The following is a 16608-nucleotide window of genomic DNA, read 5'->3' as shown; positions in this document are numbered from 1 at the left end:
GATGTGACAACATCGGCTGTAATGTTAATAGCGGAATACTGGGAAATGAGTTAATACCAAGACAAAAATGAATGGCAATTTAAAGTTGTGCAAGTACCTTGCACTAGCCAAAATGACAGAATTAATAAGAAATGCTCAGGCAAAAAGGTAAACAAATACCATTCCACGAACAATGTTTGGCTGTGCTTCGATTAATTTCATATATATAATGGAAGAACTGATTTTAATAAACGAAAACAGAATATTTGTAACCTAAAAAATGTCAAAGCCACAAAGAGATAGAGGGAAGTCACTAATATAGCAGGGATTCAGACTTGTTTTGCTGAACAGAAAGAAAGTGACTGTTTGGCTTTAAGGGAAGAAAGAAATACAAATGCAATTACTTTAAATCACTGTTTGCATCCCCTCATTATCATTTGTGCTGTGGGAGAAAAGAAGGGACAAACACTTTGTTAATGGGGTTCACATATCCTGATAAAAGGGAAAATTTCATGTGAGAAGTCTGTCAGGAAATGCTGTTCCTAAAATGCATAGGCATATACACAAACAAACAAAAATAACTGTTAAATCCCATTGGGGAGGCAAACTACTCAAGAGAGGAACTTTGATCTCCCTGTAGCCCACACTCTCCAAACCTCCCCCCCTTTCTCTCTCTTTTGTAAGCTGATCTAGCCTCTGTGCATGTGCAGAGTTCATTTCTCAGCAAACCTTTTATACTATTGAAAATGTTGCATCTTTTGGCTAAATTAGAATTTGAATAAGGGAAGGGAAGGGTAAGGAGTAGATTTTAAAAATAGGGTTAGATTTTAAAACAAAAAAGAGAAACTCAGCAATTCAAGTATTCACCAACCAAAGCTAGCAATTGCAGCCCAAGCAAAAGGGACTGCTTCCTTTATGTACAGGAAAGGGCTAATATCCCTCTGGCCATTCGCGGAACAATCAGCGCCCTTATATATGGGGAAAATGGCCAGAGTCAGAATTCATAAGATTTTTAACATTCTCAAGTCATTTCAGCCTTACCATTTGCAGACAAAATCTTCTGCGCTTTATTTACAGGTATGGTCAAGGCGCATTCTACCTGATTATATGAATTTGTATGTGCTTAAACTTTGAGTAGACTTCTAAGTCTGATTTTTGTAAATAATAGACAAAATGATAAACACTGTAATCACTCAAATGCCTGATATCACCAGTTCTGCTTCAAAACATCACGGCTTTCACCTCTCACCCTTTAAAACAACGAGCAAATCTGGGCTGAATTTCAACTCATCAGCCACAAATTGGGAAAGTTGAAAGGGACCCTGGGGTCATCTAGTCCAGCCCTAAAATACAGGGTTCATAGCAAGATTTGTACTACCAGAGACACACACATACTTATGTACACAGACACAACTGGGGAAGAGACCACAAGCCATGTGCCTATCACAAACCATGCACCTATCATGTACTAAGGAAGAGGAAAATAAAAGTACCCAACTTTACAGGGAACCCTTTTAGCAGATCTTGAAGCTAGTTTGAGTGAGAGTTTACTTCTTTAGACTAAAGAGTGCAAGTCTTTAAAGGGAGATTGAAGTGAACATTTTCTTAAGATAGGGAGAGGATCTCTTATAAAGCATAGTTAAAACAGCCATAGATTTGATTTAGAAGGAATACAAAAGTGACAATTTTTCCTGAACTTGCAGAGGAATAGTAAGCCTAATCTATGCCCCCCCTTTGCAGTTTCGTTTAAAGGAAGCTTACTTGGGAGTAAATTTACCTGGCACAGAAGTAAGAAGGAGAAGAGGGGGGAAGAAACCTGAAAGAGACAGAATGAAACAAGGGGGGCATTTTCTAAGAAAAGAGTCCAGGAAGTCTTATAGAGACTGATATCTGGACTGGACTCAGAATTTTGCTGGCCATGGAAGCCTCTACATTTAATAACAATTTTATTAGAAAGAACACCATACTTTCATAGGCATATACTTAATGAAGTACATACAAGGAGAAAGACTCTTTTGAGCATCTCTCAAATAACAAACATTTACACACTTCATTCTCATTTTGTCTTATTTAGGACTGATAAGGTCCAGCATGGCTTCCTTAGATTTAAATTTTGAAGCAAGCTTGCAGTTTAAACTATGCACACTTAAGAAAGGCAGTCTGTCAGAGACAGAAGGAACAGACAACACACATAACAGACAACATGTAAACATACATATTCTCATATATGTATTAACAGACAACACACATAACAGACAACATGTAAACATATATATTCTCATCCTTTAGTTGGTTATTGCAAGGAGTTGGGCCACTACCTTTGGCTTCATTAAGTGAAATTAGTAGGAAGGTCCCACATGGTTTTATGAGCCTCCTTGCCTCTTCAAACACACCACCAGTTAATCAAACTGGTAGGGCTCACAACGCTTGGTTGACTGGGTACCCCTTTATAGATGCATGCGTTGCTGTTGTTGCTTTTTCCTTTTTTGGGGGGTGTCTGGGATAGAGAAGGGGGAAAGAGAGGGGTTGATTAGGATTTGGGTAACTTGTACAGGGGGCTATTTAAGGTTTTCCTTTCCCTTGTTGCTTGGCAACTTCCTAGTGGTTTTAGTGAGCTCTAACTATCCGGTTTCCTTTTCTATTTCCTTATTTCCTTATTTCCTTATTTCCTTATTTCCTATAACCTGGGGTCTCTTTCCACTCTGCCGGTCCTGCCCAATTCCTCATGGGCTATCCCTCCTGGCAACCTCCTACCTATCGTCACGATCTCAGGAAAAGGGGCCCTACTGGACGCCCGCACCATGCGGTGCCAGATCAGGTGGTCCCTGGATAGAATTTCGAACTGAAAATCCCCCTTGCTTTTGGAAGCGGGCTCACGCACGATACACGTGTTACGTGGCACCGACCAGTGCGGCTGGGATTGGGATAGAAAGCCAGACCCCTTCCTGCCCCCTCCGTAAGGGCGCTCGGGAAGTTCGGAAGAAGAACTCCAGCCCCTTGCTTTCAACTGAGATGCCCGTTGCGGAGAGTCAGCTGTCTTTCCAAGCCGGGTCTCTCCGTCTTACTTTCGGACTCTCAATTGGTGCGGCTGACTGGAGGATTTGAGAGGAGAAAGAGATAGAGCTCAGAACCCCCCTTTTGGGTCGAGCAGCGGTCCGCGGTCTTTCTCACTAACCGAACCAAGAGAAAGGTAAGAAGGATCGATAGAGAGGAGGGCAGAGAATTCAGTTGCCAGGAGACTTCCACCCCCTTCCCACCAGTGCACTGGATTTTCCTTTTCCTTATACTCACGCGTCTTCTATGATGATCCCGGGATCGATGAATAAGCCGGCTGGATCCCTCTTTGCTCCCCGGCTGAACTCCTGGGGCTTTCGATTACCGCCCGGAAGATGGCTGGGGGTCCAAAAGGATCTTCCCAGGCAAAATGGCCCAGAGCCGGCTGAAGATTTCGGGGCCCCCAGTCAGCAGCTCGGGAGAACCGCAAGCCCCATGTTGGGCGCCAACTGTTACGGAAAAATCTGGGTGCGGGGTTACTCTGCCACCCAGCTCATCGGACTAAGTCCGTGGGTCCCTGCGGAAGAAAAATGAGCTCAGCCAGACGCAGGAGCAAACTGCAGAAGATCCAAGTTTATTGCGCAACAGGTTCAAGGCGAGATTGAACCGCAAGAAAGGGGTGACATGAACTTTTGAAACTCCCTCCATGTCCCAGAATACAGTGCAAAATACATCCCAGTTACATCATGAATACATTAAGGAGAGGTTGGGTTACACAGATTAACATATGGAGGAGGGAGGGGGGAATATGCAGAGGGCTGGAGATATGGAGGAGGGAGGGGGGAATATGCAGAGCTGGAGATATGCGCAGATAAGCACATCCTGAGAAGACAATGGTCCATGTACACGTAGTCTGTCACCTGGCATTGCCCGGAGAAAAGGTTTGGCAGAGTGATTTTGACAGGATTACTTGAGAGATTATGGAGGACAGGGGAGGGGTGATGGAGTCCTAGAGAAATTGAGCAAATATATTGTAGTGAAGAAGACATGCCCCCCCCCTTCCGTAACAAGTCTGAAGAAAGTGTTCAGCGGGACTTTGGTACACTTTCCCAAACTTAACAGACTTGGGTCTCCAGCTGTTTTGGGACTACAACTCCCATCATCCCCAGCTAGCAAGACCGGTGTATACATACAGCATGCATTTAAAGTACACGCCCCAAAGAATCATGGGAACCGTAGTTCGCCCCTCACCGAGCTATAACTCCCAGTACCCTCTTCGGAGGAGGAGGAGAATTTATCCACTGTGAACCCGAAAACGCCCTATGCAGACAAGGAGTTGTGTCACTTTAGATGTTCTCATCTATCTCTGGAATGCAATGCGCCGGAGATGATAGTCAGTTACGTCACTCTCGCGCGCGCGTTCCTGAGCGCGGCGAGGGGCCTCTGCGCATGCGCTTTGATGTGCGGTTTGCCCGGCGGAACTGAGAGTTGGGCGTCGGCGACTGGCGGAACCTGCTCCAGAGCGCAGGCGCAGTCCTTTCTCAGCCACGCCTGCGCAGTTGGGCCGGGAGGCCGGAGAACAAGGGAAGGGGAGCCATTCGCGCATGCGCACCCGGGGGAGGCGGACTCGCTGGCTCCTGCGCTGCTGGGGGGCGACGGAGGGCTGGTGAGTGGGGGGGGGGCGGGGGTCCCGGGGAAGGGCCCCCTTTGTTCCCAGGGGGGAGGGGCCGCCCTGAGGCTTGGGGGGGGGGTTGGTGGCCAGGGTGCTGTACCGGTTGGGTTTCTGCCTCGAAGCAAGTGGGGAGCTCCTCCTCCTCCTCCCTGGAGGCAGCCGGGTCCTTGAGAAGGGAAGGGGGGGTCTCTCTCTCTCTGTGTCCGGGGCTGTACCTGTTGAGTTCCTCCCTCTCCCCGGAGAAAGAGTAGGGGCGCATCCTTTCCCCTTCCCCAGAACATAATGGAGGGGGGGCAGAACAGGCAGAAGTCCAGCAGTGCAGCCCTTTCCCATGCCTGCATCTCCACGTGGTACACGGGGGGGGGGAGGAGAGAAGGACGTGCCTGTTGGATGCATGCCTGTCCAGCCAAACCCCCTGTGAGAAACCATGAGGTCCCAGTTTTCACTGTTTCACTTTACGCTATGTTCCTTCCTTCAACAAAAGCCCCCCAGATCCCATGAGACAGGGGGGCTGCAACGCCTGCCTTTCTGGGTGCCCATCCGAGAAGGTCGAGGTGTTGGAGGGACCCCTGTGCAGACCCCTTCCCTTGTGAGGAGGGTCTCGCTGGCTTCTGGGGAGCGGGGGCACCAGCATGGCTGGTTTTATTGATGCAGCCCCATCCATGGGTGGAGGGGTTTGGGGTGGGGGAGACGCTCCAGGGAAGACCCTCTCCCTAGACTGGAGCAGGGAGCAGGAGGATAGATGATATGGCCTCAGCAATTCTGAGAAACAAACAAGCAAAAATCAGGGCAGTTTTGAAATTGGTGGTGAAATCCGTGCACTTTGGAATCAGTTTTTAAAAAGTGTGGTGGTTTTGGAGTCAGTGGTTAAAATTAGTGCACTTTGAAATTGATTTCCGCAGAGTGGCTGGGGAAGCCCAGCCAGATGGGCATGGTATAAAAAATGAATTATTATTATTGTTATTAAAAGCAGCATGGTTCTGGAATCGGTACTCAAAATCAGTGGGCTTTAAAATAAGTGCAGTTTTGGAATCAGTGGCTTAAAATCAGCTCAGTCTTTGCACCAGCGGTTAAAAATCAGCACTGTTTTAAAATCAGTGTGCTTTGGAGTGGTGCAGTCCCGAGTCTTGATCCAAAATGTCACCTGACGGGATCCAAGCCCAGAGGTACAACTTGCTCCTTGATTTGGGGAGCTGCCCTGCAGAATCTGGAGATGATTTCCAAAGAGGCATCCCAATGCAAACAGACAAACCTTCCGTCAGTTCTATAGCGTGACCATATCTGCGAGAAAGGAAGGCGTAGAAGGAAATCCAGTGATGTCCTGGTTTTTGTCAGCTTCAAGGAAAATATTTCAGGTCCTTCTCTAAGTGACATTTGGCTTTCCCCATACTTTGTACTTCGGGTTACAAACACTTCGGGTTACAAACTCCGCTAACCCGGAAGTAGTGCCTCGGGTTAAGAACTTAATTCGTTCTGGAGGTCCGTTCTTAACCTGAAACTGTTCTTAACCTGAGGTACCACTTTAGCTAATGGGGCCTCCCGCTGCTGCCACACGATTTCTGTTCTCATCCTGAAGCAAAGTTCTTAACCCAAGATACTATTTCTGGGTTAGTGGAGTCTGTAACCTGAAGCATCTGTAACCTGAGGTACCACTGTATTTATTTACTTGCAGAAGTGCTCTGGCAAGCCAGTGAGGGTGTAATGGTGAGAATGTCGGACGGGGACCTGGGAGATCAGTGTTTGAATCCCCACTCTGTCATGAAGCTCGTTGGGTGACCTTGGAGTCAGTCACAACCTCTTCGCCTCCTTCGCAGGGTCGTTGTAGGGATTAACGGAGGAGGGGGTGAACCATGGACTCCTTGGGATAGAAATGAGCTCTTCTGCTGAACTGCTTAAGAAAGCCGGAGGGGCCAGCCAGATGGAGATACCCATCGCCAACCTGGTGCCCAGAGATCTCCCTGTGGCTGACCGTTAACCCTTTGTGTGCTGTTGTTCTTTTCCAGCCGCCGAGAGGAGTTCCCTGGAGCCCCAGCATGGCCGAGAAGAGGCGCCTGGCTTTCTCCATCATCCAGTTCCTCCAGGACCAGCTGCATCATGGCGGACTCTCACCTGACGCCCAGGAGAGCCTGGAAGGTGGGGGGGGGGCGGAGGATGGGGAAACGGGAGCTGGAAAAAGCTCAGTGTGATTCTATGTTTTCCTGTTTAGGCCTCGGGGGCCCCTTTGGCCCAACCTTCTCGCCCAACATTTGACTCTTAAAAATAATAATAATTTATACCCTGCCTTTTGCCATGACAGGACACAAGGCAGCTTGCAGATAAAACAGAAACTGCTAAAAACAAAGGAAAACAACAACAACAAATTTATTATTTATATGCCACCCATCTGACTCGGTTGCCCCAGCCACCCTGGGCAGCTTCCAACAAATTAACAAATTAAAAAGTGATCAAACATGGTTGAAATTGAAACTGCTTCTATGTAGCTGTCGATCGATCGATCTAATCCATTAAAACACACAACGCGGCACCACTGCTTCCTTAAAAGTGGACTGTTTTGCAGGGTGGGATGCAAATTTGATTAATAATAACCGTCACCATAATTTTATTATTTATACCCTGCCCATCTGGCTTGGTTGCCCCATCCAGGCTTGTCTTTGCTGAGTAGGCACAGGCGTTGAAGAGTGGAAGCTGAGTGTCTCTGCCACCCTGGGACCTTCTGCATGCCAGAAACGTGTCCTGCCCCCGACACCCCCCCCACCTCCCTGTGGAGCCGTAAATGAAGGGAGCAGGGTTAACGGGCCCTTTGTCTCTCCTGCAGTTGCCATCCAGTGCCTCGAGACAGCGTTTGGTGTCTCCACGGACGACCGCAGCCTCGCCTTGTCCCAGACCCTGCCAGAGATTTTCGAAGCTGCTGCAGCAAAAGTAGGTGTTGGTGGGAGCAAGAGGAGGGGAGAAGGGGGTGTCTTTGCAGGCGGTGTTGCTGGCAGAGTGGGGGGAGATGGGGTGGGGGGAGCAGGTAGTCTGTGGTGGCAGCATGACTGGGTTGGATTGGATGAGCTCTGGGGGACCCTCCTGGTGATCCTGCCTGCCCCAAGAAGGGTCCTTTGGGCAGGCACCTCCTGAGCTCTGACTTTCTTCTCTCTGCCCTGGTGCGCCTCAGGAGCCACAGCCAAGCCCACCCCCCTCAGAGCCGGTCACCCCTTCAGAAGAAGAGGCCGCAGAGGCAGAAAGGCTGAAGGCCGAAGGTGAGACCCTCCCTCCAGGCACTCCATGCCAGCTCCAGCCGGGCTGCCGCACAGTGAGGGGGCCAGGCGCGTCTCCATGGGGAGGGAGCCCTGCAGCTGAGGGCTTGCCAGGGATCATCACCCTCATCCTCAGTGCTTTTTTCCAGGCGGTTCTCAAGGATCTGCAGTACCTCTTTCTTTTGGTTGAAAAGTGTGGCACTTACTGAAACTACTTCATCGTGAGCTCCATCACCTCTTTTTCTAGAAAAAAAAGCATCGATAGTGGTGCTCTGGATGCTTTAGCGGAGATTCCTGCCTTGCAGGGGGTTGGGCTGGATGACCCTCGGGTCCCTTCCAACTCTAGGATTTCCTTGTTCCCTTCTCAATAGGAAATGAGCAGATGAAGGCGGAAAACTTTGAAAGTGCCATCTCCTTCTATGGGAAAGCCATTGAGCTGAATCCGTCCAATGCAGTTTACTATTGCAATCGGTGAGCTGGTGGGGGATGGGCAGATCTTTCTCTCTTTCTCCACTTTTGTAGTTGTGTGTGTGTGTGTATGTGTGTAATGTTCTCTGTATGTTTGTTTCTCTCTATATTCCCCCTTCCTGTCAGCCTGGAGGGCTCCATTGCTTAGAGTGTGGTGCTGAGAATGCCAAGGTTGCGGGTTCGATTTCCGCATGGCACAGCAGGGAGCTGGGCTAGAGGGCCCTCAGGGTCCCCTCCAACACCATGATTCTAGGATGCCATTTGCGTGAGCGCTGAGCATCTTTCCTTCTCTCCTCCACAGGGCTGCCGCTTACAGCAAGCTGGGGAACTACACCGGGGCCGTCCGGGACTGCGAGCGAGCCATCCACATCGACCCCAAATACAGCAAGGCCTATGGCAGGATGGGGTGAGCATCTTGGGGGGCAGAAGGCGGGGCAGGAGAGGTAATTCCCCCTCCCCACTGGCCCCTCCAGCCTAAGTGGGGGACCCAGGATGTGGCCTGTAAGGGAGAAGCCAGGGAACGGCTTTTGGACCTCAGGGTGCTCCTTTTCGGTCAGGCAACCTTCTCTCTCTCTGCCTCCTGGTCCCAGCTTAGCCCTGTCGAGCCTGAACAAACTCTCGGACGCCGTTGTCTACTACAGAAAAGCTCTGGAGCTTGACCCAGATAACGAGACATACAAGTCCAACCTCAAAGTCACGGAGCAGAAAATGAAGGAGGCTCCAAGCCCGGTGAGAAGGAGAGGCAGCAGTGGTGCAGTGGTTAGAGCACCTGGGCCAGGACCCACGAGGGACTGGTGTTCACCCCCCCCACCCTCTTCCATAGAGCCTCCAGGTGACCTAGGGGGCCAGCCGCTGCCTCTCTTGGTCTGGCCTCCCTTGCAGGGTGGCTGTGAGGATTAAACGGGGAGAGGCCAGGGTGCAAATCGCCACCTCTCAGACTCACCTGCCTTGCAGGGTCATGGCAAGGATGTCAACGGAGGGGGAGAACTTTGCATACCACCTTCAGCTCTTAGGAGGATACAGTGGTGTGTAAATCCTCCTTTTGCTCTTACACTGAGCAAAAGGTTCCTGCTTTGCGGGGGGCTGGACTAGATGATCCTTGGCAGTCCCTTCTGACTCTACGGTTCTGTTTGCCTTTCAGACAGGAGGTGCTGGAGGCTTCGACTTAGCCGGCTTGCTCAACAACCCCGGGTTCATGAGCATGGTGAGTCTAGCCCTGCTTCCTGAGCTGGTGTTTTGATTTATTGGAGGAATAAGGATCTCGTTGTTGTTGTTAAAATTTGTATGCTGCCCTCTAACCATAGATCTCAGGGCACTTCAAAACATAAAACTGCAATAGAAAAAAGACAGAATTCATAATAAAAATTTAATAGTAAAAAGAAGACTCCCCAACCACTCTCTCTTTCTCTCCCCTCCACTTTTCTCCTTTAAAAAAAAATTAAAACAGGCATCAAACCTGATGAACAATCCGCAGGTACAGCAATTGTAAGTATGGGAAACACCTGATTTTTAGGGAAGGGGTGGGGGTCTTTTTTTGAAGCTTCTTCTGACACCCCCGAATGGCAGGGTCCCTGCAGATTTCAGAATTGCTGGAAGGAGAGCCAACTTGCCATTCAGAAGAGTCTCCGAGGATTGCCTTGCCGGGGGTTGGGCTGGATGACCTTTGGGGGAACCCTTCCGACTCTCGCAACCTGTGACAATGACCCCTTTTCTTTTCTCCTGCCCTCTTTGCTGGAAGGATGTCTGGGATGATCTCGGGTGGCACCAACCCCATGGCAGCGCCAGGAGCGGGCACGTCCCCCAATGACCTCGCCAGCCTTATCCAAGCGTGAGTAGAAAGGCCTGGGGGGTCTCTCCCCTCCCGGCTCTGAGCAGCAGCACCTGGCCAGCAGCTTTTCCTCTCAAGGATCTCCAGCTGGTTCTCCCTCCCTCCTCATATAATCCCCCTCACAGCAACCTTGCGAGGTTGGCTAGGCTGAGAGGTAGCGGCTGGCCCCCGAGTCCTAGTGGGCGGGATTTGAACCCTGGTCTCTCCCAGGTCCCAGTCCCACGCCCAAACTTTTTTCTCCGGGCCGCATTTGCAGAACAAAAACTTGCTTGCCCCAACCAATCTTTTTTATTGATAAGATATGCACTGGGGAAAACAGTGAAGATAGTCTTAATTTTGAAAAGATATCCATCCATATTTTTCAAATGAAAACATGATTTTGGCAGTTCCCTGGACTGAAATGTTTGAATGGGAAATGTTTTGAGATCTTATGATGAAGGTTGGTATATAAATCAATAAAATAAAATAATTTTTTTTTCTTGGGTTGCCCCTGAACCTTCCTGCCACACTTGGAGAACTGCTGCTCCTTTCTCCCCTTTTATTTTTCAATCTATTTTTATCAGATGAACCTGCAATAATTTGACCACAAATACATGCTTCCCATTCAAATATTTTGGCAGGTGGTGTCTCCGAATTCAAGCCACAATATTGCAGAGTCTCTGCCCGCATTTGTGGTATGAACTCTTTACCCTTCAGTAGGGAATTCAAGTTGCGCAGAGTCTCCTGGCTATGGATTTATTGAGGTTAATAAATCTTTTGAAGACCCCGGGGCAAGTGGCCGGCTATGGATTTATTAAATTGAACAGATTGCCTGGAGATTCCGGCGCATTTTGCAGCGGGAAAATGCCCGCATCCCGACCAGGGGCCCTCCCTGATGTGCCTCTCCCCCTCTGCAGGGGCCAGCAATTTGCGCAGCAGATGCAGCAGCAGAACCCGGAACTCATTGAGCAGTTGCGCAGCCAGATCCGCAGCCGGACGCCCAGCGCCAGCAACGAGGAGCAGCAGGAATGAGGCGGGTTGGAAGGTGTGTGCTGGGGACCTTGTGCGGGGCTCCGGGGGGGGGGGGGCTGATGTGCTAGCTGTCGCAGGGTGAGATGGTCTCTGGTGTTCCCGGAAAATGATCAGACGCAGGAGCAGACAGCCTGATGTGGCAGCAGCCGCTGGGCTTCTTGTGGAGGCTCCAGCTCCAGAGGCAGTCTACCTGGGCTCCTAGGTCCTATGGAGCGTTTGCCCAGTGTGGGGACAGGAAGCTGGGCTGGATGCGCCCCCTTGCACCTGATGCGGCACCCAGGTTCTTACTGTGGAGCCTCCAGGTGCAGGGGCAGTCTATCCAGACTCCTGCAAGGACAGGAAGCCTGGCCAGATGAGCCCCTTTTGGCCTGATCCAAAGGCTGGGAAGCCTGGCCACTCCAAGGACAGGAAGCTGGGCTGGATGGATCCCCTTGGGGCCTGAACCAACAGCCCAGGCTTCCTTCCTGTACATGTGGAGCCTCCGGCTCCAGAGGCAGTCTATCCGGATTCTTCGGTTCTATGGGGCATGTCCCTTTTTAAAGAACAAAACCACTGCTTTCCTTCCAGGGGTGCCCTTTGTCGGAAGATGACTCCTTCCTTGGCTGGACAGGAAAGAAGATTTGAAACTGGAAAAGCCATGTTTGTGTTGCTGTTTCTCCTGCTCATGGAGTGCGGGGGGGGGAGCAGGAATGGGGGGGTTGGGGGGACCCCCGAACCTGCATGTTAGAGAGGCAGCCCCTCCCACCCCAGTAGTCTCCCCTTCTTGCTCCTCCTGCTCCTCCTCTTCTTCCTCCTGCCCCCCTTGAGACCCCCGGGAAGATCCACGACTGGTGCGGCAGTTTTTAAATCCCATTTTCTCTCGGGGAGATGCTACGTTTCCAGGGAAGAAGCCTCACTCCAGAACCACGGCCTTCTCTGGGGGCGGGGGGAGGCAGCAAACCCTCTCTCTTTCTTTATTTTTTCAAAAAAATCCAACCCCCCCCCCCAATGGATTTCTGTGTCCACCTCCCTGGGTTGTTGTCTCTGTTTCTTTCTCCCTTTGCCAGGCTCTTCTCTGGTGCCTTCGTCTGGGATCTCTAGCACAGGGCAAAAACCGGGGGGGGGGGGAGGGATTTTTGCATGGGATCATGTGTGTTTTGCAGGGTGGGGGGGCCATGACTTTGGGAAATTGCAGCTAAGGTGAAAAATAGGATATTCTTTGTTTCCTCTCTTAAAAGATCATGGCGATATGCGTAGATCTCTTTGCGGAGGGAGCACAGGTTAGCAACATCTCGCCCCCCTTTTGGCTTCCAGAAGATTTTTAATTCAAATATTGGGGGGGATTTGGGGGGATTCTTGCATGTTTGTGAGCTTAGCAAAAGGAAATTTGTCTTGGGGGGGCTGAGTTGGCTTTAGTGTAGGAAGGGTGTGTGAATGCCCCCAGGGCGTCGCCCTCAAGCACCCCCCACCTGCCCCACGGAGGGTCGCCATGAATCCGGTGCCAAGAAAGTTGCTTTGCAAGGGGGGGGGGATTGCCCTCGATATTTTACAAGGTCTCTGGGATAGATGGACAGGCAAGCTTCCTGCCTCCCACCCCCAATTCAAATAGATGCGCACCCCGAAGCTGCATTTCTAGAAACAGGGTCTGACTTCTAAAGATGAGTGGCTCAGCGGAAAAGAGGACTCTCTCTTCCTCTCCCCGCTGCAAGGCCAGGTCAGGACTTCCTCTTCCAGTTGGGGGTCTCTAGCGACACCCCAACCCCACTTTTCTGCCCAGCCTGCAACCCGCCTTCCGCAGACCCTCTTCAGGATTAGGGGTGGGGGCAAATGGGCACTCAGAAACTTGCTGTCCTATCCCACCTCCTTGGTACCCCACATCTGGAGAAGGGGGTGCTCAAAAAAGGGGGCATTGACAATTTTTGAGATGCCTTGTTGGGAATAAATGATCCCTGGGGGTTAAAAGGGGGAAAGGGGGTTAGAGACCTCCCCCCCATCACCCCTTAAGAGCTTTTCTTTGGATTCCTTCAAAATGTTTTTTTTTTTTTTAAATTACTATTATTATTAAAGAAATTGGCACTGTTTCCGTTTTCCTTTTTTTAACGTAGAAAATAAAATCCTTTGGACACTGTTGCTTGCTGTTGTCCCCCTCTCGATTGGCCCCGTCTAACCTAAAACAGGGAATTATTATTATTATTAATAATAATGATAATTAATTACAGTGGTACCTCGGGTTAAGTACTTACCGTAAATTTCGCTCTATAACACGCAGATTTTTTCTCCTAAAAAGTAAGGGGAAATGTCTGTGCGTGTTATTGAGCGAATGTGTGGTCCCTGGAGCTGACTCGCCGGAGCGCAGGGGCAAAAATAGGCAAAAATCAGGCAAAAATAAGATTGGGCAGGCGGAGAAGCTGCTGCTTTCCTGCATTCTGCCTCAGGGTCTTACTGCCCACCCGCTTCTGTTGCTGCGTTTGCTCAAACTCAACAAAGAGCAGGGAATCCCCTGCCCTCCTGGCAAGCAGAGGATTAAGGAAAGGATTGAGTCCTTCCTTCTAATTCTTTCCTAGTCACACTGCGTGCAGGCTCCAGCCACCACCACCTCCTCTCCGTGCTCTAGGGACTCGCAGGCAGCCGAAAAACATGCAGGTGGGAGAGAGAGAGAGAGGGTTGGCTTGGGTGGGTGGGGGGAACTTTTGCTTTCCTTTCCTCCCCCCCCACCCCGTTAAACCCCTCTCCTGCATTGTTAGCCAGCTGCTTCTCCACACACCCCTCTTGTGCTCCTTGTCCCTTCTGTGTTTTTCCTTCCCTCCCCATTTAAAACGTGGTGACAAAGCACGGATCCACATGGATCCTCAGGATTTTTGCATTGGGTCACCCCAAATTCACCATCAGATCACATTACATGTCCATGGCTACATCTTGCACCAAAAAAATCACGCACCCACTGTTGCCTAGGGTCGCAGTGGTGCAAAAACGTGGTTACAAAGCATGGATCCACATGGATCCTCAGGATTTTTGCATTGGGCTACTCCAAACTCACTGTCAGATCACATGTCTGTGGCCACAGCATGAACCACAAAAATCATACATCCACTGTTTCATTTAGAATATTTTTTTTCTTGTTTTCCTCCTCTAAAACCTACGTGCGTGTTATGGTCTGGTGCGTGTTATAGAGTGAAAAATACGGTACTTCGTTCCGGAGGTCCGTACTTAAACTGAAACTGTTCTTGTTGCGTTCGCAAAGTAAAGGAAGGATTGAACCCTGATTAATAAGAATACACACAGAGGCTTGAACCAGCAAGACTCTGGGAAGGGTGCGTATAATCGTGTCTCTCTGTGCTTGTCCGCCGTGCAGCCCCTGGCCCAGGTAGTTTTTATTCACAAAAGAACTTTTTACAGAGTGTTCGTAAGAACCAATCAGATTTCTTCTGAGCATTTCCACAAACCCCACGTGGGGAAAAAGTTAGATCAAAAGAAATTCTTTTAACTACAAAGACTACTACTCTGAGCATGCATACATAATCTGAGAGTAAATAAAAGAGGACTAGAGAAACTCCGGAGATCATAAACAGGAGTAAATAAGAGAGGATGGAAGGATGGCAAGGAGATAGGCATCTTTATCACCTTCCTGTGAAACTATTTCCAGGCCCTAAGATTAACATCCTGCATCAAAGAAACTTGCCCACTATCTTTATGGCCCAGGATGCCTGCCTGGCAAAGCAACTGCTTTGTACATGACATGTGAGGAGAGAAAAATGGGCAGTAGAGTCAAAAGGGCATGAAAAAGGCATGAATGTAGAATCTTATGGGATTTAATCAGAAATTATCGTCAATATATCAAACCCAGTCAACACAATGCTTTCATCGTGGATACGATGGCTTGATGTATATTTTATAATTCCTCATGGTAATCCCATCTGATCCCTACATCTCACCCTTATTTATTTATTTATTATTTATGTACAGGAATACTTAAGAGAGGAGAGGCATTGCGTCCTCATAATCTGCCTGCATGCGTTTCTGTATCACATAAAGATCTCTAGCAGACATTCCTGAAGTGAGCGTAGTTCATGTGTGTGTTCTTATATCACAGAAAGATCTCTAGCAGACATTCCTAAAGAGAGCGTAATAGAATCATAGAATCATAGAGTTGGAAGAGACCACAAGGGCCATCGAGTCCAACCCCCTGCCAAGCAGGAAACACCATCAAAGCACTCCTGACATATGGTTGTCCAGCCTCTGCTTAAAGACCTCCAAAGTAGGAGACTCCACCACACTCCTTGGCAGCAAATTCCACTGTCGAACAGCTCTTACTGTCAGGAAGTTCTTCCTAATGTTTAGGTGGAATCTTCTTTCTTGTAGTTTGGATCCATTGCTCCGTGTCCGCTTCTCTGGAGCAGCAGAAAACAACCTTTCTCCCTCCTCTATGTGACATCCTTTTATATATTTGAACATGGCTATCATATCACCCCTTAACCTCCTCTCCAGGCTAAACATGCCCAGCTCCCTTAGCCGTTCTTCATAAGGCATCGTTTCCAGGCCTTTGACCATTTTGGTTGCCTTCCTCTGGACACGTTCCACTTTGTCAATGTCCTTCTTGAACTGTGGTGCCCAGAACTGGACACAGTACTCCAGGTGAGGTCTGACCAGAGCAGAATACAGTGGCACTATTACTTCCCTTGATCTAGATGCTATACTATTGATGCAGCCCAGAATTGCATTGGCTTTTTTAGCTGCCGCGTCACACTGTTGGCTCATGTCAAGTTTGTGGTCAACCAAGACTCCTAGATCCTTTTCACATGTACTGCTCTCAAGCCAGGTGTCACCCATCTTGTATTTGTGCCTCTCATTTTTTTTGCCCAAGTGCAATACTTTACATTTCTCCCTGTTAAAGTTCATCTTGTTTGTTTTGGCGCAGTTCTCTAATCTGTCAAGGTCGTTTTGAAGTGTGATCCTGTCCTCTGGGGTGTTAGCCACCCCTCCCAGTTTGGTGTCATCTGCAAATTTGATCAGGATGCCCTTGAGTCCATCATCCAAGTCGTTGATAAAGATGTTGAATAAGACCGGGCCCAAGACAGAACCCTGTGGCACCCCACTAGTCACTCTTCTCCAGGATGAAGAGGAACCTTTGGGTTCGGTCAGTCAGCCAGTTACAAATCCACTGAGTGGTAGCAGAGTCAAGAGTTTGGGAGAATCCCTGGAAGCAGGAAGAAGAAGAGTTTGGATTTGATATCCCACTTTATCACTTCCCGAAGGAGTCTCAAAGCGGCTCACATTCTCCTTTCCCTTCCTGCCCCACAACAAACACTCTGTGAGGTGAGTGGGGCTGAGAGACTTCAGAGAAGTGTGACTGGCCCAAGGTCACCCAGCAGCTGCAGGTGGAGGAGCGGGGAATCAAACCTGGTTCACCAAATTATGAGTCTACCACTCTTAACCACTAC

The 16608-nt window shown here is 49.4% G+C and overlaps 1 protein-coding gene and 1 long non-coding RNA gene across 2 annotated transcripts; one reads left to right on the top strand and one right to left on the bottom strand.

Moving 5' to 3' along the window:
• The first annotated feature begins 4516 nt into the window (after positions 1-4516).
• On the top strand, positions 4517-13300 carry SGTA (small glutamine rich tetratricopeptide repeat co-chaperone alpha). Its single transcript, XM_081177533.1, has 12 exons — positions 4517-4639; positions 6649-6778; positions 7461-7564; positions 7803-7887; positions 8256-8355; positions 8654-8758; positions 8943-9081; positions 9494-9556; positions 9800-9837; positions 10091-10180; positions 11077-11204; positions 11759-13300. Exons 2-11 carry the CDS (start codon positions 6679-6681, stop codon positions 11189-11191), a joined length of 939 nt encoding a protein of 312 aa, XP_081033659.1. The 5' UTR covers positions 4517-4639; positions 6649-6678; the 3' UTR covers positions 11192-11204; positions 11759-13300.
• On the bottom strand, positions 12159-15292 carry LOC308577417. The gene is made up of 2 exons (XR_014003631.1): positions 14353-15292; positions 12159-13408 (listed from the first exon to the last, which is right to left on the bottom strand). It is a non-coding gene; the product is annotated as an uncharacterized lncRNA (long non-coding RNA).
• Between the last annotated feature and the right edge of the window lie 1316 nt (positions 15293-16608).

This window comes from Podarcis bocagei, assembly GCF_964188305.1.
Source record: "Podarcis bocagei genome assembly, chromosome: 18".
Classification (NCBI taxonomy): domain Eukaryota; kingdom Metazoa; phylum Chordata; class Lepidosauria; order Squamata; family Lacertidae; genus Podarcis; species Podarcis bocagei.
This window is presented reverse-complemented; position numbering and strand designations above follow the sequence as displayed.

Excerpts from the sequence above, each read along its gene's own strand:
- SGTA (XM_081177533.1), top strand. The coding sequence starts at position 6,679 with ATGGCCGAGAAGAGGCGCCTGGCTTTCTCCATCATCCAGTTCCTCCAG. Across the intron at positions 7,565-7,802 it reads TCGAAGCTGCTGCAGCAAAA|GAGCCACAGCCAAGCCCACC; the intron begins GTAGGTGTTGGT and ends GGTGCGCCTCAG. Across the intron at positions 7,888-8,255 it reads AGAAAGGCTGAAGGCCGAAG|GAAATGAGCAGATGAAGGCG; the intron begins GTGAGACCCTCC and ends CCTTCTCAATAG.